The 25,257-nt window shown below is 42.9% G+C and overlaps 1 protein-coding gene across 1 annotated transcript; it reads right to left on the bottom strand.

The window, feature by feature from the left end:
- Positions 1-1,690: 1,690 nt before the first annotated feature.
- dap (death-associated protein) lies at positions 1,691-16,951 on the bottom strand. Its single transcript, XM_026179451.2, has 4 exons — positions 16,722-16,951; positions 12,444-12,540; positions 6,685-6,727; positions 1,691-3,589 (listed from the first exon to the last, which is right to left on the bottom strand). Exons 1-4 carry the CDS (start codon positions 16,774-16,776, stop codon positions 3,470-3,472), a joined length of 315 nt encoding a protein of 104 aa, XP_026035236.1. The 5' UTR covers positions 16,777-16,951; the 3' UTR covers positions 1,691-3,469.
- Positions 16,952-25,257: the final 8,306 nt, after the last annotated feature.

Here is a 25,257-nt window from a genome sequence, read left to right as displayed (position 1 = left end):
CATTTCCAGCAGCAATACTTGGTTGGTTTAACAGAAAATTCCACTGATGTACAGCAGGATTCATGGTGTCCCACAAGGCTTAGAATGGAAAGGAAATGGGACAGAGGAGAGCTTGCAGTTTGTTTTTTTCTTAAAGTGGAGCCAAAATGTCACCGTAATTTGGCGATTTCAACCATTCTGCCTTATCATTACCAGTGACCGTGCACAAAGTCCAAAAAACGTTCTGACCTGGCTGATAAATATCTTTTGCTCTCTGTGCCACCTGTGGTCTGAGTAAACCATCGCACTAAAGCAAGGTTTTTAAGGCGGCTCCGTCGCAGTAATGACCGGCCTCATCCTGCTCAAGTCTCCTTTAATATTCCTGAGAGCCACATGGCCAGCAGTTGGTAGTGTATACTTTGGACTGATATAGTGATTCTAAATGAGAATGAGTTGGTGCTGAGGCCAAACAGCGACTTAACAACAACCTTGTAGCCTCCTGAAGGAGTCAGACAAGACAGGTGACCTATTTTACCTGCTGATACGCAACTACAAGAAGTCATTTTGGATATCTCTCCTAACAGGGAGGCCAGTGGCTTCTTACTGGGCAGCGACAGGAACCGACCTGAAGCAATTAACGAGTGAACGGCTCAACTCTTTCTCCTTAAAAATGGCATTTGACCACCTCCATCGAACCATAGAGATGTGGTTCAATGACTACTAGAATAGTTTCCATGTTTTTCCAACAGCAGCTGCATAGGCAAAGACTAACCCGTCTATTCTCTGATGCAAACCCAGACATGTTGTTCTATAAGCATGCCTGAAATATACAGAAACTACTCTTCAGGGGACCTTTCAACAGGGTAAAGAGTTAAGAAAGTATGTCAGACTCTCCACTACATCAGAAAAGGTGATACAGGAAAACCAATTTTTCTTAAAATCGAGACTTTTCCCCTGTGCGTATTTACTGCAGTATATCTCTCACACCAATCTTTAGCTCTAACCGTTGACCTATTGTTCACTGGATAGACTAGCAATCAACATTTTTATCCTGGCAAAAACAAGTATTTAAGAATAAATTACCATCTCAGTTTTATCCTCCCACAGACAAAAAATGCAGAGCCTGGTACTATAATACATTTTGAGCAGTGTCTCACTTACGTTCTGTTCTCCCAGTCAGTCTAATAAGGCATGGCAGGGAATGAGAGGCCTGCCACACCGAGAGAACTATATACAACCAAGGAGAGTGGGGGAGACTGTGTCTGCTTTAATGGGGAGTTTCAGCCTGCTGACTGAGACTCGTACCAAGTAAGCCTGCACTGGCTGGTTTATTGGGCTAACATAAGCTGACAGAACACCTGATTGCAGATGCTTGTGTAAAGATGGATTACATGCACTAACACCTGGTGCACAGTGTGTGTGTGTGCTTGTGTGATGAAGGGAAAACAGCAGATAGCTCTTGGAGAGATGCTTCGGTCTCATTTCAAAACACCACCTGAGCCCTAATCCCTCAGTGCATGGTGCTAATTCACCATGGGACGCCCAAATGCTCTAGGTGGGGTACAGCACGCAATCCACACAATCCATCAAGTGGGGCTAGTCTGAACTTTTTCAGAGTGCAAAATATTAGATCATTTCCCACAAAGGTTTATTTTTCCCCCTGTCCCCATCATTCACAAATATGTTTAAATAAAGACAAACTGAAAAGTTGTTTTTCAAGATAGTCTATATCTTTATTTACTATGACAACCATACCTAATGCCTAAGTCCACTCAATTACTTTTTACAATTTGAACAATTCAAGAAAAAATACTGAGAAGAAAAAAAAAATTGAAATTGAATTAAATTAACAGAGGAAATCACTTCTTCTTCTTGGCAACATCATTTTCTTTGTTTCTTTCCTGGAAACCTGAACATTAGTGTTGCAACAAATAACACTAGAGCGCAAGTGGGTTTTAAGGAAAAGGGTGTTGTGTGTTTGTGTGTGTCTGTGTGTATTAAAGCATATCACTCTCGGGAAACCCAATCTGGAGTTTCGGGAGGTTGTACACATTTCTGACACGCGTTGAGCCATGTAATGACAAACGCGCTGCATCTTCGTCGTACGCCGATAAACAGTCGCGTGGTTGAAATGTCTTTGCTTCGACGCTTTTTGTATGGAATGTAGAAACTGCTCTTTTTTTGTTACACCTGCGCTGTTCTCTTTTAATGTTCCCATTTTCACCTTCATCTGACAGTTTAATGCCTCGCTCTTTGCTCGACTGCTTCTCTGTAATGCTTTGTTCCCCTTGTAATTAAGTCCCTTGTGATATCTGGGCTAATGTTAATGCAGTCACAGAGCATCCCGCAGCCGGTGCTACTCTTTAAGTTTCATTACATATTTCGCTGCACTTTCATTCTGCAACAAATAAACATGAGACCGATGAGCCTGCGCATCCTCAAAATCTCAGCGACGAGGCACCGATGGTAGAGTTTTACTGTGAACAGGTTACGTTTGTGGGAAACGATAAATACCGATACAGCTGAGGCTGATAACAACTGTGAGGGGCTCCTTTCTGTTAAATAAAGGTAAGAACGGTCACACTGGGAGGAAACGGTGATAAAAGCTCAACAGGTTCGACTGTGGCTCAGAAGCTTCGTCAGCATTTTGACTGATGACATCAAGCATAAGCAAAAAGCTTCTTGGGTAATGGCATCACTACAGCAAACATTTCTGTAATATTTAAATATATTCAAAAATTTCAAATGAAGGCCGATCAAACATTACATCGCTTATTCTTTTAGACATTTCTACCATTAATGTATAATATGTTGACAAGGTCAAATGGAATGCAATTAAGCACTAATGCGCTAACGATTGGTTATTGCTGTCATGTAATTTGCTAGTCGTACTTTCTCTTGTCAAAGCTGCTGAATTATACACTCAAAAGCTGCTTTCTGTGAGGTTTTTTTTTGGTTTGGAGGGTTGATAAACAGGGATCCACCTCCTGACTTGTTGATTGGTTCTTTTGTGAAGATCAAAGGATCCTATCGTGGGCTTGGTTGGGTTAAATAGGCTGATTGATAGGTTGCTGTGATTAACTGGATGCTGTCAAAGTTCCCCAAACAGACTCAGATCTGAGATCAGTTTCTCTGTTTATACTTGATTTTTTTTTTTTTTGAGAAGAGAGAAGAGAACAATTCAAGAAGACTTCACCGGTTTACATCACCTTAAGACTTATTCAAGTGGAAAATAATCCTTCAAAAGGAGAGTGCAAAGCTACTAGAGCGGCACCAATGCAGCAGTGGTATTAAAAGTGGGACTTGCACTGAAGCGTTACTGACTTCAGGTGTCTCGTTACTGACTAATTTCTCAAAATGTATGATTACTCTTTTTATTTAGAGGAGATCTGTGCCTGGTGGGGAACCGTCTTCATCCTATCTGTTCCATTTGGAAGGCCGGCTGGTGGAGTTAGTAGCTTGGTGGCTTGGTTGTAGATTGGTGCCTGGCTCACTTGCGGGGTTGGTGGATGTGCTGGTTGATGTGCTGGGCAGGGGGAAGCTTGGGGACACCAGGCAGGGGCTTGTTGTGGGCCACCTGGGCAGCAGCTGGGGTGAAGTCCTTATCACCCTAAACATAAAACGGTAAATAATAAACAGCAAATGAGGACAAAGTTGAACTAAAAAGAAAAGCTAAGCCACAAGGCTAGTAGTGTAAGGATAAAACAACATATACAATCTAAAGAAGACTGAAAAAATGTATGTGTGTGTATAGAACTCTGTTCATAACCAGGTTTGTGTACTTTATCCCTGCGTGAAATAATACAGTATGTGGACCCTTAAATCCTTTCCCACTGATCCCCCTGAAGATGCATGACAGGTACAGTATGGAGCACTCATCTGCTCTCCAGGTTTAATCTATTATTCCAAGAAAAATGCACATAAATAGCCTTGCTTCCTCTAAATCGGATCAAGTCACAGAATTTTAATCAGCAACTTAGGGGAGAATCACAGTTGGATTTCGTCCTCCTTTTGTTGTTATCCTCACTCCTTACTTCTCTATCTCTGCCAGCGTTTCGTTTCTCGCTCAGTTTGTCCCGTTTCTTCTACCTGCTCCATCTGCTGTTGCCTTCTCTTTGTGCTTTGCTCTCTGAGCAATAAAACTGCACTTGCACACAGGCATGAGTGTGAATAGGAGATTTTATATACTGTACAGTTATATAGGTTGATGGTGGCTGGTGAGCTCGATTAAAGCTGTAAAACTAAGCGCTCAAAGTAAGAATGAAAAGCACATACAGTCCACTGCTGTGTGCGTGACTGACTGGATTACTGGCCATTTGAATTCTTCCATCTGAAATCTTTGCGTTCATTTAAGCTGGCAATTTGCTGATGCCTTCTCGTTCATCCAGATGTTACCATATGTGAGTGTTACGCCATCATATAAATAACAGACATGGTTCCTTGACAGCCTCATTTCTTAGGATGTCCACATGGACGGACTTATATAACCCTTTTAATCAACCTTCTGCAAACAAACACAGCCTGTCTTTCTGAGCTTCTTGCTGAACTTTACTCACCCACCCCATCCTCGCCTGACCCTAATCCGTTCTGCTTAATGTGTTGGGCTTTTTTTTTTTCACTGCGCGTGTGGCTGTGCACTGGTTTTCCAGCAAGCTGGTGTTTGTGTGTAGGTGGGCGCACAAAGTGTGCATGTGTGTACTTCTTTTATTTAAAGAAAATTCCAGAGTTGACTCGAGGGGATGTGGATGATATTAACCTCCAATTACCCTTCACTCTCTTCTGAAGCTCAAAGCTTTTTCCACGAATACCTCTGTCCTACTGCAGAGGTATAGGAGGGAATATAACAAATTAACTGTCTTATTGCAACACGCTGAGAAAAGAAGTGAGGGCGACTGGCATCTCTTAAAATGACAATGCCAACAATCAACAAAAATGTAGCCTATTTTCAGATATTTAATCGAATTAAAGATTAAAATGTCTGTAATAAACATCATCAAGCCCAAAAGGCCTGTTCTCATGTTGGAGGAACAATGTCCTTTAGACTGAGAGATCAAAGTGGAGATGTTTGGCCATAATGCATGGCACCACATCTCATGATAACCAAACAAAGCATATCAGTGCGAACCCTTCATGCCAACTATCAAGCACAGTGATCATTTAGAGGGGTGATGATTTGGGCTTGTTTTGGAGCCATATGACGTGGTCACCTTGCAGTCACTGGGTCACCTATAAACATCTCTGTATACTGAAGTACACAGAGTATATTCTAGAGTCTGATGTGAGGCCATCTGTCCAAAAGCTGAAGGTCAAAACTGGGTCAATGCACAGGTGCAAATCTACAACAGAATGACTGAAAAAGAAAAAATCAAGGTGATGCAATGACCCAAGGAGGTCCAGGCCTCATCATGATCTTAAGAGAGCTGTGCACAACTGAATGCCTGCAGATGTCAAAGACCAGAAGCAAAGTTCTTCAACAATGATTTCAGAGACTGATGGTCAGTCAGAAAACCATTATTTCAAGGTTTTCTTGCTAAAGTTGGTTCTGGAAGCTACTAAATTATTGGAATTATTGGTGTAAACCTTATGTTTCAGGACTTTTGACAGTTTTCGGGGGGGGGGGGGGGGGGGGGGGGATGTGTGTACAGAAAAAGACTTTGTGGTGTGATCTGATTACAGGTAAGAAGAAGAAACAAAGTCTGAAAAAAAACTTACTCTGGGCGTTTAATAATTGCTCGACCTGTAATGGTATTTCTTCCTTTTTTTCTACTTTCTTCTTCAGCTAGTCATTCTTTAGATGCTTTACTTCCTGGTAATAGTTCTATTATAAAAAAAATGCATTTTAGAAACACATTCAGCTACTGAATGAAAAATTGAAGGTACATAGCCAGAAGGCATATTTTTTTGTAGGCTAAAAAAAAGGGGGGGGGGGGGGGGAACTCCCTGGAGACCACACACACACTGAAGTGTTTCACTTAACTCTTAAAAGGCTTTTCTGAGGCTTTGTGCACTGCTAGCCTCTGGGCTTGATGGCAGTGATAGGGGCAAATGGGAAGGCTAGAGGAGGATCGGGGGATAAATGGGATGCCTGCCACCTTCTGATATCACTGCAATCTTCCGCAAACAATCTGCCTGGTCTGACACACACACACAAAGCGGGGAACGAAGCCATCCAGCCAGTCAAGGACACTTTTCACACAGACACACGCACACATACAGTCAAAAGAATTAAACACAAACAGCTATTCACAGCCTTCACCTGCTTTTCAAAGCAGCAGGTCAAGGCTGTAAAAGCCTAAACAGACTCTGGCACCGATGCAGTTAAAGCCATATGTGGTTAATACCCAGCATTTTGCAGTAAAGTGAACTACTAGTCAATGTGCAGCTTGCAATTTCCAGTTTTGATTGGGCGTGTGTCAGAGAAGCAGCTTCAACTCTGTGGTCTTTTTTGCAGAAGGTTTTGGTGCTGCACGGTGGCACCGCATTTTATTAAACCAGATTCATAAATTACAGATAAGCCACTTTTCCCTCATCTCATTTGGCACCAGTATTTTCTCGATTTTCTTTCCCTCCCCTGCTTTTTCTCCCATCTCTCTGTCTTGTTCTGCTGAGCCTCTATGGTCCCTGTAGAACCCCTGTCCCAGATATAAACCACATTATAATGCTTATTTCAACACCACTGGTGGTCTGTATTAATGTGTGTCTTACCTTTGTAACCACTCCAGACACAATCACAGGGGCCCTCGGTGGACTTTAAAGAAAAAAACACAAAGGAGACAGAAAAGAGAAATTAGAAAGGATTTTTTTTAAAAACAGGTCAATAGCACAGCTGTCTGCATATAGTTTATGCCAACATTTACATAAGTTTGCCTACATCAAATAAATAAGGAACATCCCAAAGGTGCCAAAAACCACCCACTTACCTACCCACACACACACACACACACACACACATACTACACACCCCGGATGGACCTGCCAGCAGCTTAAATAGCTCCCATTCATTCTGGCCAAACACTGAGGCTCACAGCTTCTAATGGAAAGGGAGAGGGGAAGGGAGGAGGGAGTAAGAAAACTAAACCCCTGAAAGAGAAAGAGAGCTAAAGTGAAGCCTGGTGATGAAGATGAACAAAAAAGATTTAGGGAGGAGGAGAAAAAGGAGAACAGAGAAAAGTGAGGACAGGGAGGAAAGAAAGGCGATGGGGGGTAAAGTACTGTAGAAGGAGGAGGAGAAAGAGGACAGAGAGACCCAGGGAGTGAAATACCTATATAATAACAAACTGTTAGAGGAGAGTAAAAGAGGATGAAGGAGAGAGGCAGGCGAGCGCTCACTCAGACATGGAGGGAAGGGATGGAGGCAGAGAAAAAGATGAGGAGGAGGAATGCGGAACCCGAGGTAAGTATCGACCTTGACATGACAAACGAGTGCCGTCTAATTTTACGGCATAGTCACCCCTCCGGCTAAAAGTGCAGTCAAGTTAGCCACCTTCAAAACTCCACTTAAGGACATTAACTATAGCAGCAAGCATGTCCAGCTTACAGCTTACCTCATTACCGGCCTAATTTAGATTGAAAAAAGATGAAAAGTTTTGGACACACACTTCAAACTGCAGCCTCAGCAGTCAAAATACAAACATTTTCAACCCATCTGCTCCTTTCTATTTAAATTTTTTTTTTTTTTTTATGATTCGCGCACAACTTTTCCAATTAACAGTTGCAGATTTCCAACACATCTGTGAAACATCGGATTTACCGATCTACATCTAGGCACTCATCTTAATGAGAAAATTCACACCTCGGTATTACATTAACGCCTAGATACGTCGAATATCATTGATTACGCCATGCTAGCCACTTGTCAAAAAGCGAGGTTGAGAGGTTCTCTATTAGCAATTCAATTAACTGAAAACGTAGCACATTAGCACCGCAAGTGTTCCTTATTCTAATCAACACCAAGTTAGTTAGGTTTTTTTTAAGGCTAGCTGGGGAGCAGGTGGAGGGTAAATCAGCAAGTGAAGATGAAAAAGTGCTTTTCAGAAGATCATCTCAAACAGTTTATCCTGGATGTTAACTCTATTTATAGACGTAGAAATAAAAACATGTAACATATGCACAGGAGTTGTTTTAGCCCTTCTGGCTCATCTGAAGCGACAGTCAGATGCAACACTTGGGTTGAAGTGAATAGCAATGCTCAGTTGGATATGTATTCATATAGTGACACAGTGTGGACTCATGCTGAGCTGTCTCTATTGTACTGAGTGTCCCTCTCCAATGTGCACTTTGAGGTGAAATCCTGAAATATTATACAACAGACAATAAAGTGAGAGCTATTTAAAAAATAGATTTAAGAGAAAGGTCAGTGCATAGAATTAAGGATATTGTTTCAAAGGGTGTCTCTTGCTCCTGGCATCAGGGCATCATAACAACAGAGAGCAGACAGATAAGACATGTCTAGACAAACTGGGAGTGGTGGTGGGGGGTTAAGCTGTAAAACAGTCAAGCATTTGGCTCCTTCAGGTCTTAAGAGTTTTGTTTTTGATCGGACTCAAAGAAAAATAAGCTTTTTGCTCAACTGGCTAAACACACAAAACTTTGTTTTTTTTCTCCTTGGGAGTACGCTCACGTCTGGAATGTGGCTTTTTTCCTAGATCCTTGGCCAATATGTTGCTACCAGAACAGTTTAAATCCACCTCGGCACTCGTTTTCTGGTGATGGGACATGTTTTACCAAACGATATTCTTTCATTTGATGACGGCGGAGGTCTTCTCCAGTCTGGTGACTGTTAAGGCAACACCATACAAGTCAGATTACTTCAGCTTTTTTGTTTTGTTTTTTGGACCAACTCAAAGAGGCTTTAGCCAAATTCTAAGATAATTCATTAAAATTGTTAATATTGGTTTGATTTTCTCATGCACAACGTATATTTTAATCAAATGGTCATAAATAACAGGCAATGCAGACTCATCGCCTTTCCTGTAAGTGCGCCAACTGTGCTTACATCCGAAGTCATGCAACCCACCCAAATGTCAATTCCGAGTCGGGAAAAACCACGATCAAACCACGCGCTGACCCTTGGTGCCCTGTGAAAGGGAGTGTTGCCATTCTGGAAGAGACTACTCCCTTCCAGATAGACATGTTGCATCAGAGCATAAAGGTGATCACAGGCAACAGCTCTGTATTGATTTTAAGCAACTCTCCCCTCTAATGGAACAAGCAGACCTAAACCGTGCCAACAAATGCCTCTCCCAGCCTCGGATCTCCTCACTGCAGGGCCAAGGGTTCCGATTTTCCCTGTAATTTGCAAGCTGTCTGCAGCCACTGCATAATCACCAGCTGCAGACAAACACTAATGACAGGTTTTAGTCACACTTGATAAACAGATAACAGTCATTCAGTTTAAGACTTATTAATCAGAGATTAGTAAAACCACACCATGGCAAGCCCTGATACCTTGATCTAGATCCCGCACAAAAGCATTATCCTTCAGATTAGACTACTGACACCTTTGTAATCTACTCTATCTGCACGGGGAAGCGGAACGACAGGAGGGCAGAGAGAAGGAGAAATCAAAAGTGACAAAGACCTCTTTTTTGGTTTTCTGTGCGCAGGAGGAATGTGGCTGCGTTCACAGGCAGGATGAGTCTGCAGGGGGCAGTAGAGAGCTGCGTGGGATCTTGGGGAGGCTTAGTGCCAGGAGAGGGGAAGAGTTAGAGGAAATAGAGAGAGGAACAGGGGAGGAAAAGAGTGACGGAGAGTCAGAAATCTCAACTGTTAAGTCAAATGTGCAATAATCCATCTGCGTGATGTTTTTCTTTAACCTTTTTATTTTTTAAGCATTAAAGCCACTGCTACTTCTACCCCACCCATTTCTCTCTCTGCTTCAGCAGAGCAGGAAGTTTGTTGCCGTGGGCGAGGTGCTGGTTGCCATAGAAACTAATGCCTGTTGCCCATCTTCCCTCCTCTTCCCCCTTATCTCCCTCTCTCTCCTCTCAACTTTTCACCATGAGCTGTCAACCTACTGCACGTCTCACCACAGCTCCTGCATACAGTGTATGTGTGCAGCGACTGAGTCGATCTTTTTCCGAGTCTCTGGAACATATCCCCCTCTCACCACAACCCGTAGTGCAGCCGACGCAAAGCCGATCACCTGGCATGTAGTTTATAGACATTCAGCTGAGAGTCCCATCCAAAAGATGTGCAAGAAGTTCGTAACGCACCAAGTGGCACTTTTTCCACCCCTATTAAACTTCTCTGCTTCTCTTACTCTTGTAATATACATCACACTGTACCTGAATGTTTTACATAGTGGTTCCTGATGGCTTACGAGAACAACTTTCACACGATTATGGAGCAGGAAGCTCCAGCTCGGAGGCCAGCTTTTGCTTCCCCTTTCTGGCCTTTTTCCACTCGTTCCACCCCTTCTCCATCTCTTACCTGTCCTTTTTCCTATCTTCATACTGCCACAGCACCCCTTACCATACAATAATAATCCCCTCCTATCCTAATCCTCTCCTCTCCATAATCCCAGCCACCTATTTCTTTCCTTGCTTCATCTGTCCATCTCAGCTAGATTGGGAGAGGCAGGTGTTCCCCCGACTAAAACGCTCCACTGGCTGCAACTAATACAAAATTTACCCAGTAGCCACCTGCTAGACGTCCATCAGCGTGACACAAAGAGGGACTGACAGAAGTGCGTGTGACCGAGAGCTGCACTGATTGTATTTAGTGAGTGCACTTACTCTGCCTCTCTTTTTGTAGATGTGCTGACAGGTAATCTTTAGATCACAACGAAGAACGTGCACCTGCACTTAAAAAAGACGAGAGCAGGCAGGGCAGGGTGAAGAAAATGCTCCATTTTCCTAATTAGTGCAAAAAGATGTGATCTTTCTACACTGTAAGCTCTGCAGGCAAATTCCAGATATTTGCCTGCAGATTCCAGATATTGTTGTTTGTGTATTTCTAACTGTGCAAGTCCTAAAGTCATGATGCGATGCAAGGAGATGATGCAAATAGGACTGGATAAAGAATCGTAAAGGATCCTTTGTACTGCACCGGTGACAAGCAGTTTGTTTTTATATACTCTCAAACAACATGACAAACTAAGGAAGTACATAGTTGTTAGGCTGGAATAGCGCCGATCACCATCTACAACATGTATAAAGTGCAGTCCGCGTGCTTTTTTGTACTTGCGATAAATACTTGGCCTCAATTTTTAAACTTTAATGCCCTCTCTATTATTACCACCCGTCATCTTGGCAGAAAAGAGAAGACGGCAACAGGAAATGACTTACTGGTGCTGACAGGCTTGATGCTAGTCCTGCTTTGAATTACAGGAAAAGACTCAACCAACCAGCTTTGCAGATGAAGACCATGCAATATGTCATTTAGTGTGCGTACGTGTGGAAAGTTGTGCACAGAAAATTTCCTGACAGTTGGCAATGTTCTTGAACCCTGCTCACTGCTGTGCACTGCCTGTCACTTCCCATTTACCACCTCTTATTAACACACACACGCACACACACAGATATGTGGTGAGAATATGCCACCTGTGCTGATACGCACACAGCTGACGTACCCTTGTGAATATTGAGGAGATGTAGGAGAGTGTACAAGCACAGATTCAAAGACAGACACACGCAGCTACCCGGAAAATAAGGAGCAACTTGCAACGACGCCGTTGCAGAGCGGAGAGACCTCAGCACAAGCAATGCAATTCAAGCAACAAAAGACGAACATGCTAATGCGGAGACGGAACAATTATTGTCTCTCGCAAACAGAGCCAGCGTGATGTAAAACATTAAAACTGTGCCTGTTTATGGCAAAACAATAGCGACTGCTGAATAGGCTGTTCGAGTTAATGCTGTAATTATGCAGTAATTATGTTGTTTACTGAATTAGCTGGCGACAACACATGAAAAGTCTGCCGCGGAACTGCCTACAGTACAGCCTTACGGAAAAGCGAAAGCCGCTAAATGCCTTGGTTGGCAATTTGCAGAGCGTGTTTGTGATTAGCAATTTACAAATCACCACAGTTAAAGGCTGCACACAGACTAACAGATATGTGTGTACTTAGGTTTTATTAAAAAAAACCCACAAAAAAACACATGATATGACAAAGCCTTTCACCACTGAAACACTGCACATTAGTTTCATCTTGAATCCCCGTGCAGCCCTTTAGTGTCTTATCATGCACTTTCATCTTTCATTTTGCCTGCACAATGCTTAGTTTTTGCATATCTGTGCAGTCATTTCATCTCTGTATTTGTTTTGCCTGCCGCTTTGATAGTTATGCGTCACTGTGGCTACGTCGCACATATCTTCTGCCATTTCTGTCTCTTTGTAGGTCTTTTGTGGTGGTTTCGATGGTCCTTTGATTGACTTTCTGTGGTTTACAGTCACCTCAAGAGATCCCTCTACCCGAGCGATGGCTCGACTGCTCGGGTCTTTCTCTAAAGCGAGCGCGTTACCTGCTGCTGATGTACTCCTCGCTGTCATCTTTCTGCGGTGGTTCTGGAGCAGGAGTTGGCTGGTGCTTCTGCACTATCCTCATACCGCCTGCCTTTACTGGAGCACACCCACACACAGAGAGACAGAACACGTATGCAGTGATTTGCCAGATCAGCTGAAAGAATTTGTCCAAGGTCTCACTATCAAAACAGGAAATTTAAATAGATTAAAAAAGCCACTTTAGTTGTGTTTGGAGAGTTAGGTGACTTGGGCCTTTTGACTTTATAGCCAGCGTTTGAAGAAGCAAAAATAAATGAATTTTAAGAATTTTGTTACATGCTGACATAATCATGTCTGTGACTTGCACAGAGGTCGGTTGTAGCAGTTGCTGGACGACTGTTCTGTGGTTGTCCTTGATCTCGGACAGCCTCACACACTACAAGTTAATGAGTGTGTTGTGAGCTTCCCGCTGATAACAGGTTGGGTGCGAGGTGCACTGGTTATCTTACTGTGTTATCAGTCCTGCAGCTGCTGTGGCCCACTGCCCTGCCTGCTACTGCTACTGTAACAAGATGGCGGCGCGCACAGACGCAGCGGCTCACTGCTCCTCACGTTCGGTGTTTTGTTTTTTACTTTCTCTACGTGTATCTGTGTGGATGTGTGTGCTTTTTATCATTATACATCGAGTAGAGTCCACCTACAGTCGTCAGGACCTTTTGAGTTTGGGATTACGCTGTGCAAGGAGCATTACATCGGACTACCACCACTTTCACAGCATTCCGGAGGACATAATAAGAGCTCCAGGGTCTCCGTGGTTGGTTCTTCCCAGCGGCAAGACAAAGAGGAAACGTAAACAAAGGAGGCAAAAGCGTGGCTGCAGGGCGGGTCCACTAGCTCGGCTAAAGAAACAGCCATTTAAGCCACCGCTTCCGAGTATTTTCCTCTCCAACGTCAGGTCCATAACCAACAAAATCGACGAACTGAGATTACAAATTGCAGTCAATAAGTGTGTACGGGACAGCAGCATAATATTACTCACAGAGACTTGGCTGCAGCCATCAATTCCGGACTCGGCTATTGAGCTAGCAGGCCGCACGGTTCACCGTCACGACAGGAACGGCCACTCCGGTAAGATCAAAGGAGGGGGTTTATGCATCTACACCAATGACAGCTGGTGCAAAAACACAAAGACTGTAGACAGCCACTGTTCCCCGGATTTGGAATACTTGACTGTGAAGTGCAGACCCATCTACATACCTCGCGAGTTTACTGTTGTCATGGTAACGGCCGTGTATGTACCACCCGATGCTAATGCTAACTCTGCCATGGAGGAGCTGCACAAGACAATAAGCAACCAGCAGAACTCCCATCCAAACGCAGTGCACATTATAGCTGGGGACTTCAACCATGCTGATTTAAGGTCAGTATTCCCCAGATTTGAACAGCATATTAAATGTGCAACGAGGGGGAAAAACACATTGGATAAAGCCTACAGCAACATCCAAAAAGGCTACAGAGCAACCCCTCTACCACATCTAGGTTTGTCAGACCACATGTCCATGCTGTTGATCCCTGCATACACTCCCATTAGGAGAAGAGCCCCCCCAGTCACAAAAACTGTGAAAACCTGGCCAGAAGGTGCATCACATCAGCTGCAGGACTGTTTTGAAAACACGGACTGGAGCGTGTTCGAACATCAGGACCTTGAAGAGCACACAACATCAGTGCTCTCATATATTAACTTCTGTGTCAACAGTGTCACTGTGGACAAACGTCTCCGGGTGTATTCCAACCAGAAACCCTGGATGACTAAAGAGGTCCAGGTCCTGCTGAAGCAACGTGACGCCGCTTTTAGATCCGGTGATGGTATGCAGTACAGTGCAGCCAGATCTCAGTTGAAAAGAGGCATCAGAGAGGCCAAGGCAGCGTACAAGAGAAGGATCGAAGACCACTTCACCACCAACAACTCACGACAGGTATGGCAGGGAGTTCAGCACTTAACCAACTACAAACCTGGCAATACCACATTGACTGAGGGTAACGCGGAGCTTGCAGAGGAGCTGAACCACTTCTTCGCACGCTTTGAGGTGAAGGGACCAGAGGCAGCAGCAGCAAAAACATCGGACAGCAGCAGCCCAAGCCTCATAGTGCAGGAATATGAGGTGAGGCGCACACTGAGGGCAGTGAACCCCAGGAAGGCCACCGGACCAGATGGGGTAACCGCAAAGGTCCTAAAAGAGTGTGCAGACCAGCTGGCTGGGGTCTTCACTAAGATCTTCAACACTTCACTGTCCCAGTCCTGCATCCCGCCGTGCCTAAAGTCAGCCACAATTGTCCCACTGCCAAAGCGTACTAACATTAGCAGCCTCAACGACTACCGACCAGTTGCTCTAACACCTGTTATAATGAAGTGCTTTGAGAAACTGGTCCGACGTCACATCATGTCCTGCCTGCCACCCACACTCGACCCGCTCCAGTTTGCATACAGAGCTAACAGATCAACTGAAGATGCCATTGCTACAACGCTCCACACCACCATCTCTCACCTGGAAGTGCAGGGCCGTTACGCCAGGCTGCTCTTTGTTGACTTTAGCTCTGCTTTCAATACGATACTCCCGGACAGACTAATAGATAAACTGCTGGAAATTGGACTTCCTTCCACCACCTGCCGCTGGATCAGAGACTTCCTCTCAGACCGTGTACAGAGAGTTAGAGTGGGGCCTCATCTTTCCTCAGCCCTCAGCCTCAACACCGGCTCTCCACAAGGCTGTGTACTGAGTCCCCTACTGTACACTCTGTACACACATGACTGTGTTAGTTCCCACCCAGACAACACAGTCATCAAGTTTGCAGATGATACCACTGTGGTGGGGCTCATCTCAGGGGGAGATGAGACTGCATACAGAGCTGAAGTTCAGAGGCTGTCAGATTGGTGTGCAGACAACAACCTGGACCTCAATACCACCAAAACAAAAGAACTGGTAGTTGACTTCAGTAGGAGGAAGTCCGAGCTGCAGCCTGTCAGCATCAACGGGGAGTGCGTGGAAAGGGTCTCCAGTTTCAAGTTTCTGGGTGTGCACATAGACACAGACCTCCAATGGAGCTCTAACACCTCTGCGATCTTAAAGAAGGCCCAACAGCGTCTCCACTTTCTGAGAATCCTCAGAAAAATGGACCTGAAGAAGGAGCTGCTGACCGTCTTCTACCGCTGCTCCATTGAAAGTGTGCTGACATATTGCATCGGTGTGTGGTTCTCCAGCTGCACCACAGCACACAGAAAGGCACTCCAGAGGGTCATCAACATGGCCCAAAAAATCATTGGACATCCTCTTCCCTCCCTGAAAGACCTGTACAGCACTCGCTGTCTCAAGAGGGCACGCAGCATCCTACGGGACTGCACACACCCAGGACACCGGGTGTTTAAGCTGCTGCCGTCTGGCAGGAGGTTCAGGCTGCTGAGGTCCCGAACAAATAGACTCAAGGACAGCTTTTACAACAGGGCAATAGCCCTGATCAATGTAAATAGCTGACCTGACTGGATACCTCCCTGGACTTTTTAGGGGGAGGTAACAATGTTTAAAACGATAACAATAATATTTATATTTATAACAAGGTGCAATAATAATTAATGTGCAATAATAACAGTGTGCAATACACATACACTTATTCTTCTTTTTTATACTAAGTTAATATACTGTGTTGTGTTGTTTGTTACGTTGTGATGTGTCATATCGTGTCGTGTTGTGTTATATGTAGTGCCGACGTAGGACAGTTTTTCCAATTTCATTGTACTACTGTACTATGTATGACTGTGCAATGACAATAAAGCGTTATCTTATCTTATCTTATCTTATCTTATGTCCACGTACACCTTTTCCCGTTTCTGTGCAGCCTACATGGCTGAAGCCTCGAGCCCATGGCCTCCACGTCACCGCCCGCCATTGAGCAGCTATTAGCGGCAACAATGAAACTAAAACCTTTCTAAAGGGCCGGCGATCCTCACCAATCGCTACAATGTCAGCAATGTGATGTTGCAAGAGCCCACGCAAATCAGGAAGTAGGGGAATGTGCGAAAGACAATTACGGCAAATTATTCTAAACGCAATCTGGACACCACAGACGATTTATAGTCTAAGGCATCTGCCAGTGTAAGGGTTGCATAAGTATTAATCATCACCATCATGTGATCTTTTCTCTCCTTTTTTTGATCTGAGACATTGCACAAACAAAAGGCCTTCAGATTCATAACAGGCTTAAAAAAAAAACCACCCCCAGCACCACAGCACAGGGAGCTTTACCTGCAGGGAGATGACCGCCTTTGGTTTCGATTTTCTCCTTCGGCGGCGATGACATGCTGCCTGCTCAGATGTGGGGGTCTGCTGCGGAAACCGAGCTGAGCCTCAATTTTAAAGCCTTTCCCGCTTTATTCTGCCTGAAAATGTGGACTACACTCAAGTCTGGATCGTCAACGTGGCTTTTTCCTGAGCATTGTTTGGAAGAGATGCGTGGTGACGTCGTGCGGAGCCGTAAAAAGCGCGGTGACGTCAGTCGTAAAAATCTCAACTAAGGTATTCGGGTTGTTAAAAGATTTACCAGATTATTATTATTATTATTATTATTATTATTATTATTATTATTATTATTATTATTATTATTATTATTATTATTATTTCCGGTAATGTATGTCTGATTTATTTGAGCAAGAAATGCCAGTTACGAAAGCAAAGCTATCAGTAAAGCACCGCACATCATTAGGAAGGTCTTTGTGAGTAAACATGACATAGATCTAATTGAGCTCATGATTTAATCTCTGCCCTCATTACTGCGCAAATGTTGTAAAAGCAGTAAGCGTCCAGGCTACACAAATAAATGAAACAAAATGAGTATCTATAGTAGATCTCCACCTACACAGCCTCTAATGCAGTGTAAGCAGTCATCGTCTATAATGAAGCAGCCTGTTTTCATTTCTCACCAATAAACTGTGATGCTGAAGCAACGATCAGCGTGCAAATGCTTCAGCTTGTATGTCTGCCTGCATGTTTGTTAGCGGCCGAGCGTCCGCAGTTTCTAAGATATCAGATTTTTGTGACGGTAGATACCAAAAACAGCTTGAGCTGTTTGGTCAACGTCAAGTTGAATGTCACACCAAATGTGAAAAATCAGTAAAAACGTTACATTACCCACAACACTTTATGTCTTAAAACTTCACAACAGTGCCAAGGCTTTTTCCAGTACAACACCCTACAATGTCACAATGATGCCATAAAATTTATCAAAATCCCACATGGCAATAATATATCTTAAAATCTTACAGCTTATAGAAATGAAAGATTTCAGCCAGGCCTGCTCCAGTCATATGGGTAAAGATAAAAAAAAAAATACACAATTTTATTATGTAAAGCTTCAAGGTCATAGGCCAAAGGTCAGAAATCAGGGTGATGTTATAAAAGGCAGCTGACGTCAGCATGTTGTAATAAAAATGTCATAAAACATCAATGTTTTAGTATAACCCTTGCCCTTTTTTGGGAGTGGGGTGTATGCAGAGTAGAATTAAGGTTTTCATTCAGTTGTGTGTTGTATAACGGAGTAAATACTAAAACATAATAAAATAAAATAAATCAAGGAGGAAAGTTGCAAATATCCATCTGTTTCTGGTTTGTGGTGTTTGGGTGGTTGCCCATCTGTTAATTTACAGTCATCGTGAAATTATAAGCATCAAGGTTAAAATAAAAATAAATAAATACAGCATTGTGGATTGTGGGATTTATCTGAGAAGTGATGAGTTCAGTAAATGCAACTGAATTTTACATGCAAATTCACATGATTACAGTGTGGGTGTGAGAGGGAGAGAGAGAGGGAGTGGTCACAGTGATGCATGCAGGCCAATCATCAAGCTAATGGCATAATTGCCGTGTCAAGTGGCAGCTGTGTTCTTCATTCAGACCATCAGAAATGCGTTCACCGCACACTCTTTGCATACATACTCATGAATTCGAATGAGTCTCAAAAGTGTACACACCCACATACTGAATGCAAATACAATCATACATATCACACACCTGTTTTTCACATATTTTTGATGGCAACTGGTATTGCTGCACGTAGACACACACACACAGCTGATGAGCAATGGGTGTTGGCAGAGGAGAGATGGTTAGCATCACATTTGTCCTCAAAGTGGGATGCAACTCCTGCCAGGACATTAGTCCCCAAGGAAGCTGTTGACAACCAGTCAACAGGCCAGCAGTTCACTCACAGGTTCACTCGCAGGTCAGGACTCACAGGTCTGCTGATAAAATGATGAACTGTGATGTGTAATTTACATGTTTTGGCTGTAAATCAAGAAAACTCATTCTGACTGACAAAAACAGCCAGCGAGACAATTTGTAGGATTTCATTTCCCACATTTGACCAATGGATAGAAATTTGCCTAATTATTTCAGAAAAGTTGCACTACAAATATCTGATAATCTTTTAAAGCAAAGATGTTTTAAGTTAGTACAAAACTGTCATACACACCAAAATACTAGTTTCTAGTTTACTTACATGTTAGAAATACACTGCTCAAAATAATAAAGGAACACTTTTAATCACATCAATTAAACTTCTATATTGATCTGCCCAGTTAAGTAGCAGTGGGGGCTTTTAATCAGTTTAGCTACTTTGGTGTCTGATAGTGTTCCACTCATGCATTTTTCTATTCAGGCATGCCTTTACTGCATTGCAGAACTGTTTGGGATTGTTGTCACAATGAAAAATTAAGGGATTGTCACATGTTTTGTCAATCACGTGCCAAACCATGACAGAGCCTCCACCATGTTTTACAAATGTGCATAGAAACTGTTGTACCTCAAAAAAGAATAAACATTTTAGTCCCCATGCAGCTCTTCTCTGTTCATTGGAGCAGATACATCTGCTTCATGCAGATCGAAGATCTAAGAACATCTTCAGACCTAAGATTATTCCATCTGCCATTCACTGTCAGGAAACATTCCCAGATGTAATTGAAGATTTGGTGCTTGCTATTTAAATGCAGCTTACAGTGCTTGCAGTGATAGAAGCAAGTGAAAGTCATCTTTATATCATGCTTACTTCCAGCTCTAAGTGCAGGCCAGTGCCTTACGTGTGTGAGTCTGAGCACATGAGGTTTTGCTTTTCACTGCACACGTGCACAAACGTATGAGTGTGCGTACATATGTGACCACTAGATGGAAGAATGCAGCTTTACATCATCAGAGTAGTGTCTCCAGTGAAGCATGTGGGAGTTTGTGTCCTGCAGGATTTATCATCACTGTCATTCTAACAAAGCTCAGGCTGTGATGCCCCAGAAAAACTGAAGAGTCACTGCACAACTCTAAAGGAAAAGACAAATAGAGAGCTCCACGCCCAGCTCATTTTTTCCTCCCTCTCACACTTGTGTGACACTCTCCCTCCACCCTTCTTTCTGTTCCTTGCCTTTTTCTCTGACTTTACACACGACTGAGAGCTAGGGAGAGCTTTCATTACTTAGGTGAAAATACATGGCATGCATTCAAATTGCCATAGGTGAAATCCTCTTCAGAAGTCAGTGATCTCAAACACCTGCCCGTGGCTGATATCAGTGTGTGTGTGTGTGTGTTTCCTGGGCCTTTGAGAGGAGAACTCTCAGTGATGCTGTACAGAGAGACAGAATGAGGACGTCACAGGTGAGTGAATTTGTTCAACCTGACAGGGGTATACACTCACACACACACACACACACACACACACACACACACACACACACACGCAATCATGTCTCTGACATACATATTTTCTCTCTTGCTCTCTCTCTCTCACTCTCATGCACACACACACACTCACAGTGATGTAGCTCTGTGGGAGCCAGCTGGGTCCTCTGCAGCAGCACTATCACACATGAACAACCAAGGGTTCTGCTCCGCTCTGCAGCATTGACTATTCAATACCTGACATGGTGCCTTTTGTTATATCGTGTGAGTGTGTTTGCAACATAAAACCAACCACGGGAGCTTGTACTTAGTTTCATGAGCCCACGGCAGTCACTGTCAGTCTGAAACAGGGTGAAATGTGAAGCGAGAGAGAGAAGAAGCTGAGCAATAGGCACATTGATTACCAATAGCATACTGTGAAGCATTATTGGGCATCACTGCTTTGCGCCCTTTGTTCTAAAGGTTAAGCTCAAGTTTACTTAGGAAACAGTGAATCAGTTTTTCTCAGAACAGTCAGCTGCCTCAAGAGTGGTTATGCCCTGAGGTAACTTCATTTTAATGGCAAATGAGACTCCTACATTTCTGTGGTTTGGAGCTATTGATGGAATCTCTTCTGCATGATTAAAATAATTGCAAGCAATTGAAAAATAAACACTTTTGTGTGGAATGGACACGTCTGGGATATTGATTGTTAACCATGCTAACAGCAGTCTGTGGGCTGATCAGTTTAACAGTTTCAGCTGAAATATATCAACAACCATTGCATTGATTGCTTTTTTGCAGACGTTCCGGGACACTTCCAGAAGATTTTTGCCTGAAGCCTTTCCTGCACCTATTGTTCCATCAGTTTCACTTAAAAAAAAAATCAATATCATGCCATAAAATTAGGTACACATCTCTTTGGCTTATTTGCAGTTTCATCATTTTTCCAATAGCCAAATATACAAATGGGCTCTTTTTTAGCTTCTTTTTAGCTCTTTTTTTTTAGCCTCAACCTCAGCCTCAACCTTATGCTAGTTGATAATTAAGTAGTTACCATAATAACATGTTGATAAAGGTTACTGTCAGTATGCTACCAAGCTGATGGTGTGTCATACTGATTTCAGCATATTATCTGTGACTTTTTACAGACAGTTTAAATGAATATGTCCTGGCTTCACACACCCAGAGGCAATGAGCTCACCTGTTCCCAGTCACCTCCTCTCTGGCCACCACTTAAGGTGGTAGTTTGTCTTGTTTAAGTTCAGTCTTTGCTGGATTGTTGAACTAACAACAGTTACTAAAGCTGGCTCCCTTGCTTGTTGTTGTTTTGGTCTGCTCATCCATCATAAATTACTTACCTTGATGCTCCTTCTGTGCAGATCATCTGGAGGCTTCTTGTTCTGACAGAGATTCTGACGTAGAATTGCCTCTCTGTCTGGAACCTGCACTTCGTTATCAGAAACCCTTAGATGAACTGTTGTTATCCTTTGTGTTAACAATAAACTTGTGGCCATTACAGAATATTCTTTTTTAGACAACTTGTGTGTAACATATAACTGCTAGATGTCAGTAGAGTGCAGATTGCAGTATTCTTACACCTTCCAATCTAAGTGCATAAGCCTAGCTATGGTAGCCGCTGTAGGACAAACACATTTTAGATCAAACACATTACATTTAGACTGTACCCCCTAACGGCCATTGTCGGCATATTTCTTCTGCTGTTTGTGTAGAAAACATTTTTGTACACACTACATATTAACATTTCACTAGATAAGTGTTAATTGAGGCTTCGGACACAGAGGCAACTGGCAGCAGTTACCGGGGTGGACAGATCCTCTGTACTAATGAGAGACAATGAATGAATGAGCTCTGTTGAGCCAACCATCCCTTTAACGTTAACTAGTAATGACTTCATGAACTTCTTCACAAATAAAATTTTTATCATTAGAGAAAAAATTACCAATAATCATCCCACAGATGTAATATTATCTACAGCTACTCTTAGTACCATTGATGTTAAGTTAGACTCTTTTTCTCTAATTGATCTTTCTGAGTTAACTTCAATAATTACTTCCTCCAAACCATCAACGTGTCTTTTAGACCCCATTCCTACAAAACTGCTCAAAGAAGTCCTGCCATTAATTAATTCTTCGATCTTAAATATGATCAACCTATCTCTAATAATTGGCTATGTACCACAGGCCTTCAAGCTGGCTGTAGTTAAACCTTTACTCAAAAAGCCATCTCTAGACCCAGCAGTCTTAGCTAATTACAGGCCAAACTCCAACCTTCCTTTCATATCAAAAATCCTTGAAAGAGTAGTTGTCAAACAGCTAACAGATCATCTGCAGAGGAATGGTTTATTTGAAGAGTTTCAGTCAGGTTTCAGAGTTCATCACAGCACAGAAACAGCTTTAGTGAAGGTTACAAATGATCTTCTTATTGTTAGGTGTGGCTGTGTGCAAACAGGAATAGGACCCAAGGTGCAGACTCCGGAGACAGAACTTAAACCCAAACAGCTTTAATGCTGAACTCAAACATAACATAACTGGGGAAAAAGGTTAAAAATAAACTAACACCGGCAGAGTGACAGAACACACAGCTTGGTAAACGGTAGATCGCGACACAGACACAGAGAAACACTGGGCTTAAATACACAGAGGGAGCAATCAGGGAATGGGTAATAGGAGGGAAACACAGCTGGGACAAATCAGAACTGACGAGACCAAAGAAGCATAAACTGAACACACTGAGATAAGACACAGACCTTCAAAGTAAAACAGGAAACGCATAACACAGACTGAACAAAGACACGGGCTCATAAGCAGGCACTACAAAGGGAACAGAGACGTGGGAACAGGGCAGACACAAAACACTGACTGAACACGGGGATATAGGAACTTAAGATACACATAGACGCGAACTAGACAAGGGGATGCAGGTGATAGGGGAGACAGAGCAACTAAAGAAGACAGAGACCTAAGCCATAAGACAGAACTCAAAGAAACCAAAAACTAGACAGTATAAATAATATCATAAACTCAAAAACCCTGGGTCGACGACCCAGGCATCCTAACACTTATGGGCTCTGACAGTGGACTCATCTCTGTGCTTGTCCTGCTAGACCTTAGTGCAGCATTCGATACTGTTGACCATAATATCCTATTAGAGCGATTAGAACATGCTGTAGGTATTACAGGTACTGCACTGCAGTGGTTTGTATCATATCTATCTAATAGACTCCAGTTTGTTCATGTAAATGGAGAGTCCTCTTCACACACTGAGGTTAATTATGGAGTTCCACAGGGTTCAGTGCTAGGACCAATTCTGTTTACATTATACATGCTTCCCTTAGGCAGCATCATTAGAAGACATAGCATACATTTTCACTGCTATGCAGATGACACCCAGCTCTATCTGTCCATGAAGCCAGATAACACACACCAATTAGTTAAACTGCAGGAATGTCTTAAAGACATAAAGACCTGGATGGCCGCTAACTTTCTGCTTCTTAATTCAGATAAAACTGAGGTTATTGTACTCGGCCCTGAAAATCTTAGAAATATGGTATCTAACCAGATTCTTACTCTGGATGGCATTACCTTGGCCTCCAGTAACACTGTGAGGAACCTTGGAGTCATTTTTGACCAGGATATGTCCTTCAACGCACATATTAAACAAATATGCAAGACTGCGTTCTTCCATTTGCGCAACATCTCTAAAATTAGAAATATCCTGTCTCAGAGTGATGCTGAAAAACTAGTTCATGCATTTATTACTTCCAGGCTGGACTACTGTAATTCATTATTATCAGGATGTCCAAAAAACTCCCTGAAAAGCCTTCAGCTAATCCAAAATGCTGCAGCAAGAGTCCTGACAGGGACTAGAAAGAGAGAGCATATGTCTCCTGTTTTGGCTTCCCTTCATTGGCTTCCTGTTAAATCCAGAATTGAATTCAAAATCCTGCTCCTCACATACAAGGTCTTAAATAATCAGGCCCCATCATATCTTAATGACCTTGTAGTACCATATCACCCTATTAGAGCACTTCGCTCTCGCTCTGCAGGCCTACTTATTGTTCCTAGAGTATTTAAAAGTAGAATGGGAGGGAGAGCCTTCAGTTTTCAGGCTCCTCTTCTGTGGAACCAGCTTCCAGTTTGGATTCGGGAGAAAGACACTACTTTCAAGATTAGGCTTACAACTTTCCTTTTTGCTAAAGCATATAGTTAGGGCTGGACCAGGTGACCCTGAATCCTCCCTTAGTTATGCTGCAATAGACGTAGGCTGCCGGGGGATTCCCATGATGCATTGAGTTTTTCCTTTCCAGTCACCTTTCTCACTCACTATGTATTAATAGACCTCTCTGCATTGAATCATATCTGTTATTAACCTCTGTCTCTCTTCCACAGCATGTCTTTTATCCTGTCTTCCTTCTCTCACCCCAACCGGTCGCAGCAGATGGCCGCCCCTCCCTGAGCCTGGTTCTGCCGGAGGTTTCTTCCTGTTAAAAGGGAGTTTTTCCTTCCCACTGTCACCAAAGTGCTTGCTCATAGGGGGTCATATGATTGTTGGGTTTTTCTCTGTATCTATGAAGCGCCTTGAGGCGACTTTTGTTGTGATTTGGCGCTATATAAATAAAATTGAATTGAATTGAAATGGGAGGGAGGGTTGGACACGAATATGTCTGGATCTGTCTTTGGTGTTTCTTGTCTTGTCACTTCCTGTTTTATTTTGATAGTTATAGTGTCTTGCTTTAAATTTTACTTCCCCATATCCCCTGATTGCCCTTCTGTGTGGATATATAGTGCCATCTTTCCCCTTTGTCCTTGTCAGTGCTGTTTCCATGCCCCATATGTTTCTTGTAGTTGGATTTACTTTAATCTATAATTTGTGATTCCCTGCTAGGTGTCGTGTTTCACTTTAAATGTGTTGTATTTCATTTTAAATAAATAAATAAATGGCTCACCTTTTGTTAATTTTCTGTCTGTATCCCCCCGTCTGCATCTTGAATCCTCCACTTCACACTCCACACATTCGGCACAATTTGCAGACTGGGAAAATGTCATAATGTCAACACTTGGCAATACATTAGGAATGAAAAAAATTATATAAACCAATTAAATATTTTGTGGTATTGTATCTC

Source organism: Astatotilapia calliptera, chromosome 9 (genome assembly GCF_964374335.1).
Source record: "Astatotilapia calliptera chromosome 9, fAstCal68.1, whole genome shotgun sequence".
NCBI lineage: Eukaryota > Metazoa > Chordata > Actinopteri > Cichliformes > Cichlidae > Astatotilapia > Astatotilapia calliptera.
Note: the sequence above shows the minus strand (reverse complement) of the source record. Positions and strands in the feature narration are given on the sequence as shown.

What these genes read in the sequence shown, in the direction of transcription:
- dap (XM_026179451.2), bottom strand. Translation starts at nt 16,776, where the DNA reads ATGTCATCGCCGCCGAAGGAGAAAATCGAAACCAAAGGCGGTCATCTC. An exon ending in AGGCGGTCATCTCCCTGCAG is followed by an intron (nt 12,541 to 16,721) that starts GTAAAGCTCCCT and finishes GGTGTGCTCCAG; the next exon opens with TAAAGGCAGGCGGTATGAGG. An exon ending in GAGGAGTACATCAGCAGCAG is followed by an intron (nt 6,728 to 12,443) that starts GTAACGCGCTCG and finishes TTTTCTTTAAAG; the next exon opens with TCCACCGAGGGCCCCTGTGA.